We start from the raw sequence: 23454 nt of genomic DNA on the forward strand, positions 1-23454 counted from the left end.
GTCTGCGTGAATCCCAAGAAAACCCTTACAGAGAAACACCAAATGATTCAGGAAGCCTACGGTCATGATTGCTTAAGCCTTACTCGGTGTTACGAATGGTTCACACGCTTTAAAAATGGCCGGACGAAAGTTAAATATGGCCCTCGTTCGGAACGGTCTTCGACGCTCATGTCGCGAACGTCAACGAATATGTCCATGCCAATCGAAGACTGATTGTCCGAGAGATTGCATAAGAATGTAATATCTCAGCTGGATTATGTCATGAGATCCTGACACAGCATCTTGAACGCATCGTGCTGTCGCCGAGTTCGCCCCACAGCTCATGAGTCAAGACCAGAAAGACCTTCGCCTAGCTATCTGTGAAGAGCTTTTGGATCTCACAAATCAGAACGAGATGCTCTTTAAGAGAATCATTACTGGTGATGAGACGAGGATCTACAGTCAAGATGTACAGACCAAGGTTCAGTCTTCACAATGAGTCGGTAAAGGTTCTCCAAGACTAAAAGTGCCTGTCAGGTAAAGTGTGAATGCCATGCTGAAAGTTTTCTTTGACTTTGAAGAATTTGTTCATGATGAATTCGTGCCACAGGGACAAACTGTTAATCGATGGTACTATCGGGACGTGTTGCGACGCCTGCGAGAAAATGTGAGAAAGAAATGGCCTGCAATGTGGCAAGACGAATTCACTGCTCTTGCATCAGGATAATGGACCCGAACATTGATCCCTGCTGGTGCGTGACTGTTGCACAAAAAACGAAATGACTTTGCTGCCTCATCCTCCGTACTCTCCAGACCTGGTCCCCACGGATTTTTTTTTTTATTTCCAGAGTTGAAAATTTCGTTTAAAAGATTTGCAACGATAGACGAGACAAAAGAAAATTTGCAGATAGCGCTTCGAGCGATCCAGCAAGAGGACTGCTTCCGGAAGTGTAAACGGCGTTGGGAGCACAGTATCAATTTGTGGAGGAGAATATTTCATAGAAGACCATGCACAATACAGAAAAGGTAGCCGTAGAAAAGTTTTGGGGCCAAAGTTCCGGAATGTTTTGAACAGACCTCGTATGTGGGTGGTTTTTATGGGTGGGGAGTGGTCCCCTTAAAATGCTGAATACGCAAGGAGACTGACACATTCTATGGCATTGCGTGTCATGTACAGTAGAGGAACTGGTCGCAAACTGTATCACCATGACAATGCTCCCTGTCGCAAGGCAGAAACTGTGAAGCAGCGGCTTTGAGACAATAACAGATTCAGTATCTTAATTCCTTAACACATCTCGAATTCTGTTGAGGAGATCCGTGAACTGTTCTGACGTCATTCTTGGTTGGTCAAAACAGCTTCTGGAATCTTAAACAATAGTTTATTTCAATAACTCTGTTGAATATCACAGCGGATGTCTTCTCTTTATTTAGTCACGAATACAAACATATATTTTTTTTCCTTTTCTTCTGTTCCGATTTGATGCTAACAAGCATGAACTCCGTCAGCTGGTGCTGAAGAAGACGTGTACCAGCCTTCCACCATGCGATGACAGAGACAGCGGACGACGGAGTCGACAGTGGCAAGTTGCGCTCGCGTGTTCAAAACAAATGACGACACGCCACTGCGAGGAAGCACACAGAAGCGAAATTTTGCTGCAGTCAGTAGCGAGCCAGGTGTGAACTGGACATTCAAAGAAACTACGATCCGCCTCTAAAATATCCTCCGCAGACGGGTTTTGAAGGTGAAATCCATTCGACTACGGCATAAAACCCCAAAGCAATTTATTAATTGCGACATTTATGGCTGTGAAAGTTCACATTTTACAATTAGACTAAGGTCTACAGTCCCTTGCCGGTGTGAACGTCAATGCGATCAAAAGATACGGTCATTTATGTCACACGTTTTGATTCGAGAAAACTCACTCGTGAAAACCTAAAGGGTACCTCCCTTAGACGCAGACCCATCAAATTTGGCAAGAACCAAGGTTTCGAGGCAAAAGTAAACAATCAAAAAATTGTTAATTTGTAGTTATATCAAAGGGAAAAAAAATATTGCTTTTGTCATTTGTTATCCGACGTCATAGTTGAAATTAAGACTTTCTTGAGAGTCATGAAATCCCTGCGAGTGATATCGTGCCAGCACCATTGTCTATCACAGCCAAAAATCATCGAGATTCTCGATACCCGTAATGTACCAACTGTCTACATACGTAATTAAATTTGTACGGAAACGTGAGTGCGCCTGTCCTACTAGCACGTGGTCAGTTTTCTTCTACTCATTGTGTTGTATTATAACAGCCTTAATTTAATTCCCTATTCGTTGGTACAGATATGTACGGTATTTGAAGATGACCATCTCTATAACGCGCACTCATAAATCCATCTTACCTCCGTGACTAAATTTATATCATAGCACCTGTCTGGTATGTCCGTGAGTTCCCAGTACTGCGACACAAATAATATTCCCCTTCTCACATCCTCTAACCCTGCGGTGGCCGCGCTACTTACCATTCTTCCTCTGAGATAAGCGGCTAACTTACCTCATGGCCGAATTCGCCTACGTCAGTTAAAATTAAAAACACCTCAAAATATTACTGTCTGTGTAAGTATTTTTTTTTTTTGTTGCCAAGAAGAAGAACTACACTGTTAAGAAGCGTCAGTGTTAGTTGATGTTTTTGGAGTTTTAAAATGCTGCCGAGAACCGTGCGTCGCAGTTTGACGATCCCGGTACTATAGTAGCGGTACCAAGAAACCGGCGTCTCGTTGGGAGAAATGTGTTCGTCGCCAAGGCGACCACGTTGAAAAACAAATACTAGACACGAAGAACAAAGATGTAGAATGTTACTTAAGTTACTTTTATTTGAAATGTCCATTATAATTATCCGGGCTGTTATGCCGTGCTGGGTGTTGTGTGCTGTCCTTAGGTTAGTTAGGTTAAAGTAGTTCTAAGTTCTAGGGGACTTATGACCACAGCAGTTGAGTTCCATAGTGCTCAGAGCCATTTGAACCATTTGTTATGCCGTGGTCGGTTGATGAATTCTGTGTAGATTCCCAACGTTTCGTCTCCGACTGCGGGAGACATCTTCAAGGGGGTCCGTAGCTCAATGGAAGGTCCAACACACCCACTGGCTCGCTACTGACTGCCGCTAAATTCCGTGTCCGCGCGCTCCCACGCCGCGGCGTGACGTCACGTGTTTTGAAAACGTCTGGCGATATACCATCTGACTTTCGGAAAAGCATCATCCACACAATTCCGAAGACGGCAAGAGCTGACAAGTGCGAGAATTATCGCACAATCAGCTTAACAGCTCATGCATCGAAGCTGCTTACAAGAATAATATACAGAAGAATGGAAAAGAAAATTGAGAATGCGCTAGGTGACGATCAGTTTGGCTTTAGGAAAAGTAAAGGGGCGAGAGAGGCAATTCTGACGTTACGGCTAATAATGGAAGCAACGCTAAAGAAAAATCAAGACACTTTCATAGGATTTGTCGACCTGGAAAAAGCGTTCGACAATATAAAATGGTGCAAGCTGTTCGAGATTCTGAAAAAAGTAGGGGTAAGCTATAGTGAGAGACGGGTCATATACAATATGTACAACAACCAATCTCCGGATGTAATTAACATTTTACAATGCAACAAACGGCACTGATTACGTATTTGTTTATATGTTCAGATGTTTATATGTTCAGATGTGCTAACGTGGTTCCATTTAAAAAAAAACGTAGGTTTGTGTTAAAAAACATACTTCCGTGCATTTTTGTGTGGTTTGTATTAAACAATTACCCAACCCCCTCTCCTCAGGTTCGGTCTGTGGAACCGGTTCGTCAGTATTTGATGTGGTTTAAGAAATATATCCAGCGGTAACGTTAGGTGATTCACCCTGTATATATGACAGCGGTGAAGAAAAGCAGTTACACTCGTAGAAAGGAGGTAGCCCCACAAACCATTTATTTGTACAAGACTGCCTGCACTGCAGAGTACTTTGCACACGCCAATATGACGTGTTTCAGATCCGCCACCAGCGTTGTGTCCTGATAAGTGTCCAGAAACGATGGGGGAGGGGGGGGGGGGGAGGGGGCGGGAGGGGCAAAACCCGTGTCCCAGCCTCGTGTGGATAAGAGAGGCCACATTATATCTACTTAGTTTCACCGAGATAAACCCCGGCTGCGAAGAGACGTTCGGTTGTACGGGCGCTCTCATAGTTCTGGAATACGTGCCATCCACAACTCCATTCGACATAAGTAGCGTCCCTGACCGTCGACATTCGTATAAGGGATTGACGCTGGGTGGAACTGTCCTTAAGTAATGCTCCTCTTAGAGAGGCGGTCAATAGTTTCATTATGGAAAATGCCAAGATGCCCTTTCGTCCAAAATGAGGGGACGTCAATGAACAAAGTCCGCCTGTCTGTTATGGCCTCCAAGACATATCTGTCAGTCTGTTTACCAAAGGCACACTGTATCGGCTTCTACAACATGCACTTATGCTCATAAATTAGGGATAATTGCAGAATATGGTGCCACACAACGTGGCACTACACAAAACTGGCGCTAATAGCATAGGCACATAAGGAACAAACACGACACAGATCTGTAAGTCCACGGTATTGTTGATAAGCTGAGAAAACCGTCCCGAGACACATGTGTTACATAACGTGACGGTTTCCTGCGCATGTACCCCGGCACCAATGTGGGATATGATCACCATGCACACGTACACAGGCCGCACAACGCGTTGGTATTCTGTGGATCAGGTGGTCGAGCAGTTGCTGGGGTTTAGCCTCCCATTCTTGCACCAGTGCCTGTCGGATCTCTTGAAGTGTCGTAGGGGTTTGATGATGTGCAGCGATACGTCGACCGAGAGCATCCCAGACGTGCTCGATGGGGTTTAGGTCTGGAGAACAGGCAGGCCACTCCATTCGCCTGATATCTTCTGTTTCAAGGTACTCCTCCACGATGGCAGCTCGGTGGGGCCGTGCGTTATCATCCATCAGAAGGAAGGTGGGACCCACTGCAGCCCTGAAAAGGCGGACATACTGGTGGAAAATGACGTCCCGATACACCTGACAAAGACATAAGGGGTGTACATGCATCATAATCCCATCCCACACCATCAAACCACGACCTCCATGCAGGTCCCTTTCAAGGACATTAAGGGGTTGTTATCTGGTTCCTGGTTCACGCCAGATGAAAACCCGGCGAAAATCACTGTTCAGATTATACCTGGACTCGTCCGTGAACATAACCTGGGACCACTGTTCCAATGACCATGTACTGTGTTCTTGACACCAGGCTTTACGGGCTCCCCTCTGACCAGGGGTCAGTGGAATGCACCTTGCAGGTCTCTGGGCGAATAAACCATGCCTGTTCAGTCGTCTGTAGACTGTGTGTCTGGAGACAACTGTTACAGCGGCTACGGTAAGGTCCCGAGCAAGGCTACCTGCAGTACTGCGTAGCCGTCTTGGGGGCACTGAAGATGAGATATCGGTCTCCTTATGGTGTTGTACACTGCGGACGTCCCGTACTGCAGCGCCTGGACACGTTTCCTGTCTACTGGAATAGTTGCCATAATCTTGAGATCACACTTTGTGGCACACGGAGGGCCTGCTGTGTTTGACCAGCCTCCAGTCGCCCTACTATTCTACCCCTTATAACGTCATCAATGTGTGTTCTTTGAGCCAACCCTCGTCCGGCCATCCTGATTTAGGTTTTCCGTGATTTCCCTAAATCGCTCCAGACAAATGCCGGGATGGTTCCTTTGAAAGGGCACGGCCGACTTCCTTCCCCGTCCTCCCTAATCCAATGACACCAATGACCTCGCTGTTTGGTCTCTTCCCTCAAACAATCCATTCCAAACAACCCTTTGAGTCATTTTCAAGAGACAGTCACCATTAGCACGTCTGAAAATGTCTGCATACTTACCCGCTGCACCGTAACCTGACAAGCACCAACACACCCCTGCATACGTGGACTGCTGCCAGCGCCACCGTGCGACGACCGCAGTTCAAATGCACCGCATGGTCATATCCCGAGGTGATTTAAACCTACAAACCGCCCACCAGAGCGTTGTTTCACAATGTATCAGCATTATCCTTAATTTATGAGCATGAGTGTACTTTGGGGATCGCTGAGGATCAATACAAACCGGAAAGTCTGCGTGTCATTATAAATAGTCTCCCCGTGGCCAATATCTGGCAAGAAAGTGCTCCAGGTCGTGATTAATCTTCACCCCCGTTCTGAAATCGAATGGCAAGTGTGGCACCGGGGCCAGAGTGAAGAACGCACCGAACGGAGGGCGAAAGCAAGGGAGGTTCGGGTCTTGTAGGATTAGCGGTAAAAGATGCTGCCATTTCCCATAGCTGCGAATTAGTGTGGGACTTCGGTACGTTCTTCGTCTGTGAGGCGCCTGTGTGAGCCCCCACGGAACTACTGCCTTGGGGGAAGCACAATCAAATATGGGAGAACAACTAAAGAGAGTTCTCCCCCGGTAGCTGAGTGGTCAGCGCGACAGAATGTCAATCCTAAGGGCCCGGGTTTGATCCCCGGCTGGGTCGGACATTTTCTCCGCTCAGGGACTGGGTGTTGTGCTGTCCTAATCATCATCATTTCATCCTCATCGACGCGAAAGTCGCCGAAGTAGCGTCTCATCGAAAGACTTGCACCTGGCGAACGGTCTACCCGACGGGAGGCCCTAGTCACACGACATTATTATAGCTAAAGAGAAAATTGTCGGACTACATCTGGTGACGTATGGCGAGTGGCACTGCAGACGTTTTCACTAACAGTGCTTTGGTGGGAGTTGATTGCATGGTTCCAAGAACAACACGAAGCATCCTATAATGGACGACATCGACTTTACAAAACTTCGATTTCGTCGCGTTGCCACAGACGATGTTTCCATAATCAGAGCATTTTTTTATAGAGATGGGGCCCCTCCACGCCCGTACCAACGTGGTGACCAGACCAAAAGTTCTACTGTCACCTCCGTCAACATGTTAGTTATCTAATAAGTGGATCACAGGATGCTGGGCTGTGATGTTGTCTGTGCGTCTGGGTAAGACTACGCATTAACACGGTCCATCAGGTGATAGATAGTGGACGAAACGCGAATGAGGGTAGCAATTTGAAGAGCAGAGGGAAAAAAAGTGCCAAGGCTCGTGTCGTGGGAAAAAAACCTCTGCGACAGTGGGATGGGTAGTAAAAGCAGTAGTGGCTTACTATCTGCGATAGTTCATGCAAGGTTGGATTTGTTAGTACGGATATCATGCATCATTACCGTGGCAAGAGATGGCGATGTATCCCAGTTGCTGCAGCCGCTACATTCCTGGAACAATCAAGATCGTTGTATAGTAGTGGGAGATCGGCCATAGATCATCTCTCTGTGTGGGGTGTCTGTGGAGCTTGTCTGCATGCAGTGTACGGTACGGCTTCCCTGCGTGGTGCCAGTTATTCGGCAGTGTGTTCCAGATGGATATCCAGTAATGGCGTCTCATTAACAGGGGCTCACCTGTACCGTTGTGTTTGCGTGTGCTTGGCCATAGATGTTAGGTCCTTTCAAGTATGTCTTTTGGTCTTTTATGTTTCCATCTATGGTTGTGGTCGTAGTTCCCCAGATTCAGAATAAACGGGTTCTGTGAATGTCTGGAGTTTCTGTATAGTCTTGTGGTGAGTTTGTGGATTACCTTCGTGAGAGTCTCAAGTCGGTATTCCCGATGAAGGTCCGCGATGCGTGTGTATCGTAGAGCATTGCTTATGATTTTGAGAACTTTGTTTTGTAAGATCTGCAGACAGTTCCAGACAGAGTTAAGAGGTCTGCCCGTTCTGCGCCTCACCAAACTGTAGCAACCATATGCGGCCCTCCACTGTTCTGATAGCGGACCGCCCCTCACAGTTCGTCCTTGCAATCTTTTTCTTTTTAATGATCTTTCACTTCTTTCCAGAAGAGGGCAACAGCTAGCAGACCTTAGTTCTTTCGAGAATACATTGTTGTACCTCTGTTTCTTAAATGGAGTGAATATTAGTAAAATAAATGGTGCAAACTAATTAAGTACGTGCCGTTTTGCCCCCTCTTACGGCCCTTACTTTGTGAAAGTCACGGGTTGCGGCCCGCTACACTGGCAAATGGTTACACCTCTGATTTAGCCTAACCTTAGTGCAGACGGAAAGCGGTGTAGCAGTGGGGGGGGGGGGGGGGGGGGGGGTGAGCCGGCCGTTGGCGGCCGAGCGCTTCTAGGCGCTTGTCTGGAACGACACCCCCGGGATAACAAGGTTCAAATGGTTCAAATGGCTCTGAGCACCATGGGACTTAACATCTATGGTCATCAGTCCCCTAGAACTTAGAACTACTTAAACTTAACTAACCTAAGGACAGCACACAACACCCAGCCATCACGAGGCAGAGAAAAATCCCTGACCCCGCCGCCGGGATAACAAGGCCGCCCAGCAGTGTTAGTGACGTCACACTAAGCGGCCCACAGCCGACGCAGCAGTCCACGGACACCTCCGTACAGACGCGCCTGGTGCTAACCATCTTCTGTCCGTCACACAGAAAGGAGCGAACTGTAATTCCAACCAAAGACCAAATTATATACACTCCTGGAAATGGAAAAAAGAACACATTGACACCGGTATGTCAGACCCACCATACTTGCTCCGGACACTGCGAGAGGGCTGTACAAGCAATGATCACACGCACGGCACAGCGGACACACCAGGAACCGCGGTGTTGGCCGTCGAATGGCGCTAGCTGCGCAGCATTTGTGCACCGCCGCCGTCAGTGTCAGCCAGTTTGCCGTGGCATATGGAGCTCCATCGCAGTCTTTAACACTGGTAGCATGCCGCGACAGCGTGGACGTGAACCGTATGTGCAGTTGACGGACTTTGAGCGAGGGCGTATAGTGGGCATGCGGGTGGCCGGGTGGACGTACCGCCGAATTGCTCAACACGTGGGGCGTGAGGTCTCCACAGTACATCGATGTTGTCGCCAGTGGTCGGCGGAAGGTGCACGTGCCCGTCGACCTGGGACCGGACCGCACCGACGCACGGATGCACGCCAAGACCGTAGGATCCTACGCAGTGCCGTAGGGGACCGCACCGCCACTTCCCAGCAAATTAGAGACACTGTTGCTCCAGGGGTATCGGCGAGGACCATTCGCAACCGTCTCCATGAAGCTGGGCTACGGTCCCGCACACCGTTAGGCCGTCTTCCGCTCACGCCCCAACATCGTGCAGCCCGCCTCCAGTGGTGTCGCGACAGGCGTGAATGGAGGGACGAATGGAGACGTGTCGTCTTCAGCGATGAGAGTCGCTTCTGCCTTGGTGCCAATGATGGTCGTATGCGTGTTTGGCGCCGTGCAGGTGAGCGCCACAATCAGGACTGCATACGACCGAGGCACACAGGGCCAACACCCGGCATCATGGTGTGGGGAGCGATCTCCTACACTGGCCGTACACCACTGGTGATCGTCGAGGGGACACTGAATAGTGCACGGTACATCCAAACCGTCATCGAACCCATCGTTCTACCATTCCTAGACCGGCAAGGGAACTTGCTGTTCCAACAGGACAATGCACGTCCGCATGTATCCCGTGCCACCCAACGTGCTCTAGAAGGTGTAAGTCAACTACCCTGGCCAGCAAGATCTCCGGATCTGTCCCCCATTGAGCATGTTTGGGACTCACGCGGTCTGCACGTCCAGCACGAACGGTGGTCCAACTGAGGCGCCAGGTGGAAATGGCATGGCAAGCCGTTCCACAGGACTACATCCAGCATCTCTACGATCGTCTCCATGGGAGAATAGCAGCCTGCATTGCTGCGAAAGGTGGATATACACTGTACTAGTGCCGACATTGTGCATGCTCTGTTGCCTGTGTCTATGTGCCTGTGGTTCTGTCAGTGTGATCATGTGATGTATCTGACCCCAGGAATGTGTCAATATAGTTTCCCCTTCCTGGGACAATGAATTCACGGTGTTCTTATTTCAATTTCCAGGAGTGTATATTCTTGAAAACAGCATAAAGGTTCATGACGAAATACCGATTACATATACGGGCAGGAATAGGTTCTAGAACTCCTCTGAAAAGTGTTTATCTTCAGTGCCAGAATGGACATCAAATTGTCAGGTTTTCTAAATAGAAAAGCACTTTGTTAGTAACAGACAGCAATAATGAGACTTGCAGTTGGTGATTTCTACGTGGAAAAGGGAATAAGCTGTAGAGAGATTGAAAATGGTAAGTAAAGAAAGCCTCAGCCTTTTGCTCACATTCTTACATGTAATCCACTTGGTTGTTTTTCATTTCCTTACCTTTCATAACATTTTTAATATTGTTTCATGAAGTGTATCTTCAATAGCAGAGTGAACTTCAAATTGTCAGGCTTTTCTTAAAGGAAAGAGCAGTCCCTTAGTATCACACTGCAAGACAGAATCTTCTGTTCAGTGATGTCTATGTTAAAAGGAGAATATTTGATATCTATCTTTTGTTTCCATTCTTTATTACTGGGGATACACTTGTAAAAATTCTTGAAAAGAGCTGTCACCATGAACATATGAGTAAATTCACAATAGTCATGTGTTTTATGAGATAAAGCGAACTCTTGTTACCTTATTGTAAACGAAAGTTGTGAGGGTTTTGCTATGTATGATAGTGTTTAAGATAATTTACTTTCAGTGTAATGGCTTGAAAATGTTAAGTGCTGCTGTCAGTTGGCATTTGTCACCACGTGTATGCCAGTTTTAAAGCTAAATAGTGTTCTGACAATTATAAAATAGTGGCAAAGTTCCTCAATCGATTAAACTTATTCCTGCCCGTATATGTAATCGGTATTTCGTTATGAACCTTTATGCTGTTTACAAGAGTATATATAATTTGGTCTTTGGTTCGAATCATAGTTCGCTCCTTTCTGTATGACGGACAGAAGATCGCTAGCATGAGGCGCGTCTGTACGGAGGTGTCCGTAGACTGCTGCGTCGGCTGTGGGCCGCTTAGCGTGACGTCACTAACACTGCTGGGCGGCCTTGTTATCCCGGGGGTGTCGGTCTGGAACCGTTCAACCGCTACGGTCGCAGGTTCGAATCCTGCCTCGGGCATGGATGTGTGTGATGTCCTTAGGTTAGTTAGGTTTAAGTAGTTCTAAGTTCTACTAAAGGACTGATGACCTGAGATGTTAAGTCCCATAGTGCTCATAGCCATTTGAACCATTTTTAGTGGGGGGTGAAGGTCTGGTAGCGGCTATACAGCAAGCCTCGTGGGTTCAGTGAATGCGTGTTGTGGTCCCTGAGTGAGTCTCACCCCATTATTTCTACGTAAACACTCATCCTAATGTGATCTTGATGTATTCAGTTTATTCAGTTGCAGGGAAATGGCGGGTAGGCAAATGCCAGGTTAGAGTCTTGGTTCAGAACACGTGTTAAACATGTGAAGAAAGCTGTCTGGGTTAGGGGCAGAGGATGACAAAGTGTGTTGTTCGGTTCCAGATGTGGTGCACAGCGACCACGCCCCGCGGCCTCAAGTGGGCCCTGGAGGACGAGCACGCGCCCAACCACGTGAGGGTGCATGGCACGCTCTCCAACCTGCCCAACTTCGCCGAGGCCTTCAGCTGTCCAAATGGGTCGCGCATGAACCCTAACAACCGCTGCAAGCTCTGGTAGACGGCCATCACCTCGATCGGACACCGCAAATGGTCAGACGAACTTCACCCATGGTATCCACCTTCTCCTGATGCTCAAGGAAGAAGGGGCCAAGTTAAGGGGGGGGGGAGGGGGGGTAGGACGTCAAAACGACCGACTTGGTGCAGTAGAGGCAGCACAGGACATTTTAATTTCCACTGTCTATACTTTTACAAAAAAATTCATAAAACTTTGTCAGAATGACCAGGAAGGATACAGAATTCACACTCATAGCAGTGGAAGTTCGAAAACATAACGAAATAATTTTTTTACATGTGAAATTTCATCATTTTTTTCACTCACTAACGGCAGTATTTGTTGCTATAGGTACACATGTAAACACAACTATCACTAGAAGAACGCCAAAAAGAAAAAAAAAAAACAGGATATTGCTGTTATGGTAATTGAATGAATCCGTTTCCTCAGGGTGTCACGAAACTGAAATTTTATTTTGTTTACGGGAAACATTACGAAATTTATCGATCTCTCTTATCGATGTTGTAATTATCAATAATTAAATAAGGTCTTTTAAGAAGATTACTTATGACAATCGAGATCTTTGACCTCGCCCTTCCACTGAAACACCATAATTGCTTCAAAAGACTTATCAAAAATCGAGTCAAAATTAAAATGCCTTGTGTTCTCATATCTGGCCTTGTAGGAGTAATATATATATGGAAGGTTTCAGCCACACAAACTATATCACTGGGAACAATAGGTGGCTTTGATTTCCAGTATACTTTAGTATAACTGGGGTGGATAAGAACTTGAACAATACGAAGAAGGCTGCTGAAAAAAGTTACAGGCAAAAAAAAATCATTGTGGGAAGGGAAGGATAATTTCAAACAATTTTATGTAGTGCCGAATACTTCTCTTACTTTTAATCAGAACCAGCTTTTATTACGTAGAATTTTAGGTTATAGTTAAGACAGAAATTTTAATCAAATGCAGTAGTCATGAAGTAGATCGAATGGTCACAATCGATCTCGGATTTTTGAAACGAGCGGCGAGTTCAGTACCCGCGTTGTACCTCCGAAGTCTGTTGACAAAACTCTTTGCGCCTATGTCGCAACTTAACGTCGTATTATGTATCGGAATAAAGTAAAAATTCTTAAACAGACCAATGCTAACAAATATGACGTCTTTGAAGCAGTATATAATATGTTTCTAGTTTTATGTGCCCATTTCCTTAGATCATCATCCCAGCAACTCGAAATTTCAGTCTTTAACGTATGTTGAGAGTAGCGGTGTAATTCACCTGTGAAACAAAAAATAGATGTGTGTTAGAACACCTTTAAGGTTCCTGTACATAGGAAACATTCGAAGATAACAAATCTAGGTGCCAGTCCTTGTTAAGTGCCACCTGCTTATTAGAAATAGACGATTACTTAATGGTTTACTCGGACTGAATGGGTTAATGTTTAGTTTTTTTCCGAGCTTCTCTTAAATAACATAGACTTCAAAATCGAAAATCAGCAGTGTGCTTTCTTTTACGCACGGTGCACTGTATCGAAAACATGCTTCAAAGCTGAAATTTCGAAGTCACCGAAACCTTTTTACGCTCACTCTATGCAAATGTGTGTAATTCGTAATTCTTGGACAATACCCGTTCCTACGTGGTCCTTAAATTTACTGGTACGTGTATTATGCCGTGTTCAGTAAACGAAACGCATACTATGAGAACTGATAATTACCACACGGCTACGATATAGAAGATTTTAAACCCAAGGATCTGTTTCTTTTAAAAACTACAAAAAGCAGAATGGGTGTCTCTCCCCTTCTCTGAAGATCAACACCAGACCATTAACAGCCCCTTGGAAGGTTACAGGTCGAATTAGTACTAATGGCGGCGCATTCCTCTCCCATTACGGCAGTCTTGCACGACATGAGCTGGACGCAAATCTTAAAATGGACGGCACTCGATGAGAACTGCAGTTTACCCTGATGCGGCGGACCACAGCACATTCTGAGAGATGTTAGCTGGCGCATTGTTGATTAAATGTGTCAACAATGAATCGCAATTCGAAGTATCTGAATACAGCAAATTTCAACATGCTTATCCACTGCTATTTCTGGAAGTTCAGACGCTAAAGTTGTACAGTCATACAAAATTAGTGTAATAAATGCCTGGCATTGTTTGAAATAGTGCAGAGCAGATGTCAGAGGTAGAAAGGCAATGGTCGTTAGTCCTGGGCGCCTACAAGGCAGAATTAACAGTGGGGATTCATAAGGCCCACGGACGTGAGGAGGGTTTCGTCACGCTGGGAAGATAGATTCTCATTTCACAGCACATCGAATGCGTTGTTATGGAGTTGAGAAGCTAAATACTTGTGACAGACAAGTGTACAAATGTCATTGCTACTCGTTTCATTCGCAGTAAAATAAGCTATACTCTTAGGTTTATGCTTAAAGAAACCCTCGGAAATAGTGACATATTCGAAAAAAGGGACAAATATTTTTGACACCTCGCGCAGAAATTTCAGCGGTCTTCTTCGGTCCTACCTAAACACACTTTCGAAAATATTCAGAAAAAAATAACCAAATATTTTTGACAAGGAGGAATGCAAATGTCGATGCCATTGTTTCATTCGCAACAGTTTCGTCTTTCATTTATTTAATCATGCAGAAGTCACAAAGTCGATGAAACTCACTCTTGAGAGAGCAACCTCTTACATGTAAATAACATCGTATATTGCAAAATATAGTTCTCTTACATGAATAGGAAAGTCCCAGAAAGTGTTACAAACGTGAAGACGGAAAAAAGAACGTATAGTGGGACACGAACATGATCCATCGACTCTGTAACTGCGCCTCTCTAACCACCTGACGTCTGCGATCACATACGAGTCTGTGTATTATTATTTTTCACCTCACTTCCCCTTAAATGTTTTTACTGCGGATGTGTCATTAATTGTTTATTAAACATACTGTATCCAGAGTGATATGCTTGCGATAAATCTTCAATGCGCCATTGCCCTGAAACGGAATACTCTCGGAACACGCTAGTTCTAATACGGAAACAAAGGAATACGATGAATCCAATATGGCGTCTCAAAAGTAATGAACGATGGACGTCACGTGACTGATTTCCGATTTCAGCCGAACGCCAGCCGTATGCCATTGTATGTCCTCAATTTAGTCATTCGTGTCTTGGGCTGTCTTGCCCCTCCCCTCCGCGAGAGGTCAGCGCCTGGTGGATGATTGGCGACTGTCGGAGGCTGAATGGTCTGTTCCTTTGTGCATGATGAGATAATTAGCGCTGTCTCTGTATGTCTATCTTTATACAAAATGATCGCAGCATTTCAGCTGTTCAGTATAAATGTCAAATCAAAATACCTTCAGCTGTTTAAATTTGCAGTTTTATTTTATTCGTGCAGCCATCTTGAAGTGATGGTCAAAGGCGTTTCCTTTTTTTTTTTTTTTTTAATTTTTGTGCTAAGTTCCCATCGGACCAGTCTGCTGAGGTCATCGGTCCCTAGGAGTACACACTACTTAATCTAACTTAATTAACCTAACTTATACAACAAACACACCCATGCCCGAGGAAGGACTCAAACCTTCGCAGGGGGAACCGGGCGAACCGTGACAAGGCGCCGCTGAGCGTGCGGCTACCCCGCGCGGCAATGATCAAAGGAATTGCTGTGTTAAAAAGAAATCTACGGACGCCAATAACTGAATTCTAACCCTATTTCGGCTGGGTAGGATTCATCCTAAATGTCAGTCAGGGGGGCTGAAAATGGCCTATTGTAACGCTGACATTGGTTGTACAAACAAAACTAGAAAATTAGGTAACTGAAGTAGTTTCGATTTGACAATTAGCGCTGTGGGCCACTGGTGAGCGCTACACGGCTGACACATTTAGCATTCATATAGTTGTGCGACGAGGAGTTGGTTCTCCCGTGTTTTGTACGTAGCGGAATTACAGAGGCTTCACACGGTTTTTAACAGGATGATAATGGGGATTTAAGAAAGGGGATCGCAAAATTTGTTCAAACTATCGAGGAATTTGTGTTACAAACACATTAATGAGAATTTTTGCGAAAGTAATTAAAAACAAACTGGAAAAAAATTTTAGAACCCAAAAAGAACAATGTGGATTCACGGCTGGGAGATCATGTGTAGACCATATTTTCACATTACGACAGATTTTGGAGAAACATAGGGAAAAATCAAAAAATATAGGATTAATTTTCATAGATCTAGAAAAAGCATATGATACTGTTCCAAGAAAATTACTTTGGAGAGCACTACATATGGCAAACATAAACCCTCCCTTGATTAAAATAGTACAACAGATGTATAAAGATAACATTTGCCAAGTGAAAGTTGGTAATAAACTTTCACAGAAATTTAGAACAAGCAAAGGCCTTTTACAAGGCTGTCCCACGTCACCATCATTATTTAAAATCTATATAGATATTAGCCTTAGAACATGGCCTCGTAAATGTAACAGTATGGCTTTACCTACATCATTTATTCTTTACTGATGATCAATTAGTCGTAGCACAAGATGGGGGGGATGCTAACTATATGTGCAATCAACTAGCAGTAGCATACAAAACTTGTGGTTTGAAGATTAATTACCAAAAAACAGAATACTTGACTAATGATTCAGATGAGCTATACATTGAAGGAAAGAAAATCAAAAAGATAAACACTTTCTGTTATTTAGGATCCATTTTAGAAATCGAGGGAAAATCAGAGTCAGGAATCAATAAAAGAATTAGTAGCGGACGGAGGGTCATTGGGATGCTTAACTCAGTCTTATGGAGCAGGAATGTAATGAGCAGAACTAAAAAACTAATATACAAATCCATATTAGAGAGTGTGGTTCTGTATGGAACGGAGACCTGGACAATTAACATGAAGCACATTAAAAAATTACAAGCTCTAGAGATGGACTTTTGAAGAAGATCGGCAAGAATCTCCAGGAAAAAAAAGATAAGGAACACCGAAGTAATAAGGAGAATGGAAATAAAAGAAAGAATATATGACGTAATGGATAGGAAGAAATTACAGTGGTACGGACATGTACGACGAATGGAGAAAACCAGAATACCAAAATTGATACTGGAGTGGGAACCGGAGGGGAGAAGAAGAAGAGGACGACCTATGACAACCTGGCTTCAAAATGTACAGCACACAATGAGGAGCATGGGCGCAGAGGAAGAGGACACACAAGATCGAAACACCTGGAGAAATATTTTGAGATTATAGTTTAAGAACGTTTATTGTTTGTATTGTAATTTCCAAGTAAATTATTATGTTGGAGATAAGCCTCTGTAATGAGGAAGAGCTTAAAATAAAAAAAAATAATAATAGATAATGGGGATGAGAATGACTCGTTGGCAACAGAGTCAGAACTCGGATTAGTATTTAAATTAGATGGCATTAGCTGATAAACGAAAGACTGGCTTCAGAAAAGGAAACAAAGTCAAATGCGCTTGAAAATAAACATCGAACTGGGATGAAATTCCGCAAATACTCCAATGGAGATGAGTAGATTGAAGTCACAACGAAACTGGATCAGCACCAAGAGCAAGTACAAACCAAGTCTTCACTACCAAGCCTTGAGGTGAATTTCCAATACTATCTATCTATCTATCAGCCCAGTATTCACCTAGTGGGATGTGGAAAACCGCCTAAAAATCACATCCTGGCTGGCCAGCACATCGGCCCTCGTCGGCTATCCGTCGGGCGGATTCGATTCGGGGCCGGCGCGCCTACCCGAGTCCAGGAAGCAGCGCGTTATAGCTTTTTCTTTTTTTTTTTAAGGTGTAATAGGTCAGGGGGCAGCGTGGGCAGAGGTCGTACTTGGAGGCCGTTCTAAACATACAGTGTATAAAACCATCGAGAACGTAGAGTTCGCGACAACGGCTGGGGATAAGAAGAACCGCATACCAGTCAAGAGTGTTGCTGCTACTGCACTTGTCGACGGACCTTGTGTTTTCTGTGGTTGTAGGCTTAATTTTAGTAGATAGATAGTTGATAGAGACATTATTGCGTATCGTACCTACCATGTGGCCGAACTTGCAAATAAAGATTTTGGTAAATCTGCTTATACCTCTCCATCTGCACTGGTTTTGTATACTCGTAATAAGAGAAAATATCTATAAACGAGTCTGTGTTCATTTGGGTTAAAGGTAAAGGAGTATGTGAATATGTAAAGTTTGTTGGTGTCCCCGTCTCCTGACAGGATAAGGGAGAGGCAGCGGGAAGGAAACATTGTGCAATTATGTAATTTTTTATTAGTAAGAATAATATTTTATTTATTCATTTAATTTTAATGTCCCAAAAGAAAAATCATATATGAAAAAGAAAGGAAAGAGGGGACGAAGTGACATCCTCGAAACTTCACTGGGAGTAAATCCTATCCCTCGAAACAACGTAAACCTGGGACTCCCCAGCGCTTCGGGGGGTTATGAAACATGCTGCCTAGAAAGTTCGCAAAATGCGTTTTATATTTAGAGTGGCGTCGGATGATTTCGTGTTGTGCTAGTAGATAATGCCAACAGTCCATGACCGATATCAAGGTCCGCGAGAGCACGTAGTGCGATGCGAGTCCTCCAATCCATCGGATTGCCGATGTTTTTTGTGAGGGGAAAAACACAGCGCCAGGAAAAAATAAAGCGTCCTTCGTGATCGTGGAGTCGTCGGTGCGTCGGAGGAGGGCCATGATGCGTTGTGTCAGCTGCCAAACATCCTTTGCCTCACCGCACTGCAGAAAATGTTCTTCAGTGTCCTGCATGCCACATACAAGGCAGAGTGGGGAATCTACCATGTGAATGTCGTATAATCGTTGGCGGTTGACTGTCTTGCGGTTAATGAATGTACACCATGACGATCTCGCTGCCGTGGTGAGGAGAGGCGTATGGACAGCTCGCCAAATCTGTTGCCAGTCTCGCGTTGGGTATTTAAGTTCGGCAACATTGCTGCCGTGATGACGCCGCAAGTATCGATATATCTCACTGGTAGTGGGGATTCTTGTAGAAACGCTCTCGGCTACCCTGGAAGGTGTGAATTTCCAACACTAATATTCCCAAAAGTATCCCCGAGAAAGTCCACCGAATGTCGTCACTCTAGCGACATCAAAGAGTCCACGTCCCTGAACGTCAGTTTTCATCCATGTCCCCGCTCCCTTGCGTTACTGTGTACAAATAGCACGCACACGCGTTTAGCAAGCACCCTCACGGCCTTGTCCCACAATATGACGGTTCGCTGAATGTTGAAGGCAAGCTTATCCCTCGAGGTGGCCTAGCGATGGTCGGACGTTGGCAAGAGGGTTAGCTGATTCTAAAGGAGGCGTAGATTTAGCGAAGGAAAGTGTTTTCACAGCGCAGAAAGGCAGATGTCTATGATTCTCCTAAGTCAGTCAAAAGTATTTCCGCAGTAAGGTCGAAAATAGAGGGGTCTCGGTCTGTCCGCATTGTCCGCATCCATAACCAAGCCCTTAACGGTTTCTTTTCTGCGAAAAGTCATACTGTCTGTTTAACTTATGTCATTCACTACAATACACACAATTGTTGTAATTCACAGTTTGGTGGGGTGGAAAGATAAAAATTTTAGAGTAATTTTCAACACAAAACACCAGAATGAACAATATCTTTGAGTGCCAAACATGGTGCATAAATTAAGAGGAAGATGTCAGCAGACGTTTTGAAAGGTATATTTTCAATTTTTATGTCTGTCCGCTACTCCTGTGTGCACTGATCTATTTTAGGAATAGGACAGAGCTGTTAAATTTTCTGCACAGTAGCTGTGTGTTTGTGCAGATATTATCTGTGCACCGTGTGTTTCCTTATCCTTGTCACAGGCTGTGAGAAATAACTGTACTGAAAAAGTGTAAACAAATTCAATAATGTGTATTTTCTTAAGACGTATTGTACAAAGAGAAAATATTTTGTGTGGAAAATTAAATTAAACGTGTTGAGCAAACTGAAAATTTGCAATATTTGTTTATTTATCTGAGACCTATTACGCTTCATCAATGTATCATCTACATATCTGTAGTAGCGACAATTTTCAGCTGAATGACGTGTCATTGTCTTTCAAAACTTTATTTTCAAGGTGATTAATGAACATTTCTGCTTTGATCTCACCGACTAAACTACTCATTGATAGCCATACAATCGGTTTATACATGTTTCTGTGGTGTCACCGCCAGACACCACACTTGCTAGGTGATAGCTTTAAATCGGCCGCGGTCCATTAGTACATGTCGGACCCGCGTGTCGCCACTGTCAGTAATCGCAGACCGAGCGCCACCACACGGCAGGTCTAGAGAGACTTCCTAGCACTCGCCCCAGTTGTACAGCCGACTTTGCTAGCGACTACACTGACGAAGCCTTTCTCTCATTTGCCGAGAGATAGTTAGAATAGCCTTCAGCTAAGTCCATGGCTACGACCTAGCAAGGCGCCATTAACCATTTCTAGAGAGAGTCTCACTTGTATCATCAAGAATGCTGTATACAAATGATGGATTAAAGTTAAGTATTCCAGCAGCTATGTACTTTTCTTTATAGCATTCATTACGTATCCTGTTTCAGACCTAAGCAAGCCTGCGTGAGTTAAGAGCGTGCCCCTTCGGCTTCCTCGCCTTGTGTCTAGACTGTCTTGTCTAGACACAACGGTTTCCACTGAATGTGACATGAAGAAATAGAAACTTTGTTAAATAAATTCACTTCACTCTACAGTAGAGCACGAAAAAGATAACAAAATAAAATTTATACCCGTGACTATAAAATAAAGAAACGCAAACCAAACCCTGAACATCAGTGTACAAAGGAAACCAGGAAGCTTAGACACGATCATCGATTCATGGTGACAGTTATTGAACAATATGAAGAAAAGCGTTAATTAGTTGCAAACTACAGCGCGCAAACACTTTATTCGACATGCAAACTTCACTACGGATATTCCGATTTCGGTTATGACATGTTCGATGGGCCTGACATCGTTGGCGATGTGGCGCAGACGAATAGCGAAATTATGTAAGACCGGCTGAAGTGTTGGAACATCGATGCTGTCAATGACCTCCTGAATGTCTGTTTTCAGCTCAGCAATGGTTTTGGGGTAACTGCTGCACACTTTTGCCTTTAATACAGCCCCACAAAACGGAGTCGCATGTGTTCAGATCCCGAGAATATGGCGGACAATCGAGGCCCATGCCCTGCTTCGATGGGGTCGAGCTCCGTCTTGCATGAACCGCATCTTCTCGAAATCAGGGTCACTTTGGATAATGGGGATAAATTTCCCTCCCAAAACCTCCGGTAGTCACCACGCCATGAAGGAATATGGCACCGATTACTCCGTGACCGGACGCTGCACACCACACAGTCTCCCGTTGAGCGTGAAGAGACTTCTCAATCGCGAAATGCGGGTTAACAGTCCCAAAAATGCGCCAATTTTGCTTATTGACAAATGGTTGAAATGGCTCTGAGCACTATGGGACTCAACATCTTAGGTCATAAGTCCCCTAGAACTTAGAACTACTTAAACCTAACTAACCTAAGGACATCACACACACCCATGCCCGAGGCAGGATTCGAACCTGCGACCGTAGCAGTCCCGCGGTTCCGGACTGAGCGCCTAAAACCGCACGGCCACCGCGGCCGGCTGCTTATTGACGAACCCATACAAATGAAAGTGGACTTCGTCACTAAACCAACCATAATGTACATAATTCCCATCATGCCCCGCGGCCAATCGTGCAATTTGAACTTCCGAACGCAAACGGTTCAGAAGTTATGACAATTTTATTTCACGTACACTGCCCTCCATAAGTTTTGAAACACCGAGCTGTGTATTACAACGGAGCAAGATGTAAGTGATCTGTGCGAGTTATTGGTTAGAATACGGAAGCTCAAATAACGGTTAATAATGACACGTACAGTATTGTACACTTAATTATTGTACATATACATACATATTGGAACATACTAGTATTGCTCCATTATATGTAAATCGACGTTACCAGTCCAAGCATTTCTACTGAACACGCCAGTTGGCTATGTAGAGGTACGTTGTTTACATTTCTGTTCACTCGTAGTTGCGTTTGCGTAAAGGTATAACACGCCGCGAAAGTAATTGAAAATGGCCCCAATGTGCCAGATTCCACATGAATCATGGGTAATGATAATCACTTTGCACAAAGCAGGCAATAGTGTCCGACAAGTAACAAAGAAACTGTTGATTTCCATAAGCGGAGTAGTCAAAAACATACACCGACATCAAGAAACAGGCTCCTATGGAGACCGTCCTCTCTCACAAGCACCCAGGAAAATATCAGGAAAAGTATTTGGTAGTGGCCAGTAAAGGTAACAGATTAAAAACTGTCCGTGAATTGACTGCTGACCAAAACACAACGAGGGATACACCGGTGAGTGAGTCAACAGTGAGACGACGCCTGGCAGACAACAACCTCCGAGGTTATGTAGCAACAAGGAAACCACTGTGGCGCCCTGTTAACAAGAAGAAAAGGCTTCAGTGGGCTAAGACACACCGGGGATTGGGAAAGAGTCTTATTCACTGATGAAGCCAAGTTCGAAATATTTGGAAGTAAACGCCGTCAATTTGTACGCCGTTTATCCCATGAACGCTTGAATCCTGAGAGCATAATTCCAACTGTAAAGAATGGAGGGGTTTCTGTGGTGGTATGGGGATCCTTTGGAGGGAATAAAGTCGTAGGTTTGGTGAAAACGGATGGAAAAATGAACCAAAAGCATTATCATGCCGTTCTCCAGCGACATGCTAAGACATCTGGTTTGCGTCAAATTGGGAAAGGGTTCGTCTTGCAGCAAGACAACGACCCGAAACATACGTCTCGCTTGTGTCAGAAGTATGTGACGTCTCTAGAGGTTCGTAAAATATTGAAAAACATGGAATGGCCGCCCCAATCCCGTGATTGTAACCCTATCGCGCTGCTACGGGATGAACTGGACTTGAGGATCTGAAAACGGGAAATGATGAGTGTGTCATAATTGTGGGAGGTCGTGCAGCAAGAATGGAGATTAATCCCGACTGAAACCTTGGCAAAACTGACGCAGCGCATGCCGAGAGTGTGCGAGGCAGTGATGAAAGCAAAGGGCGACTATTTTGAGGGATCAAAAATTTAATTGTTGCATCTTCCTGTGTATTATTTGAGCTTAATAAACATGTGGAAAACAACAAAATGCATTTTTATACTGCATTTACTTTCCATTGTCTATAATTACTAGGTGTTTCCAAACATATGGAGGGTAGTGTAGTTCAATAATTGTCACCCTGTAATTCCTCCACACACCCAACTCAGTGAACAAAATGCATTCAGAACTTTCTTAAACGGAGCACAGAAATTCCCACTTAGCAAAGAGCTGCCGGCTATGACACAGAAATGTGCACAATCAAATACACTGCATAGCAAATGCTATTATGAACATGTAAGAGACGCACTTCGATCACACGTAACAAAAATTAAAAGCCACCAACGACAACAACACATAAAATTCTAATCATATAAATACTAGCTGAGCACTTGGCGTTGCCCTAGTGTGTATTTATTACACCTCCTATTCGTCTATTCGTCCATCTCCACCTTTCCCCTACTCTCTTTCCATTCCACCTCCCTCCTCTCCATCACCTGCCCCCCCCCCCCACCGTCTGTCGTCCTCCACCGCGCTCTCTCTGTCCACCTCATCCTTCTCCCTTCCTCTTTCTATTTCCTCCTCGCTTGTTCTGTCCTCCTCTACCCTCTTTGTCCATTTTATCCTCTCTCCTCTGTCCATCTCACTCCCTTTCTCTGACCATTTCCTCTCACCACTGTCTGACGTCC

The 23454-nt window shown here is 44.7% G+C and overlaps 1 protein-coding gene across 1 annotated transcript in view; it reads left to right on the forward strand.

The window, feature by feature from the left end:
- The window catches only part of LOC126106257 (endothelin-converting enzyme homolog), a 593945-nt gene extending 582318 nt beyond the window's left edge, over nucleotides 1-11627 (forward strand). The window contains exon 21 of the mRNA XM_049912482.1: nucleotides 11454-11627. Within this exon, the coding sequence (XP_049768439.1) occupies nucleotides 11454-11627 (174 nt within the window). The remainder of the gene's footprint in view (nucleotides 1-11453) is intronic.
- Nucleotides 11628-23454: the final 11827 nt, after the last annotated feature.

Source organism: Schistocerca cancellata, chromosome 10, assembly GCF_023864275.1.
Source record: "Schistocerca cancellata isolate TAMUIC-IGC-003103 chromosome 10, iqSchCanc2.1, whole genome shotgun sequence".
Lineage (NCBI taxonomy): Eukaryota > Metazoa > Arthropoda > Insecta > Orthoptera > Acrididae > Schistocerca > Schistocerca cancellata.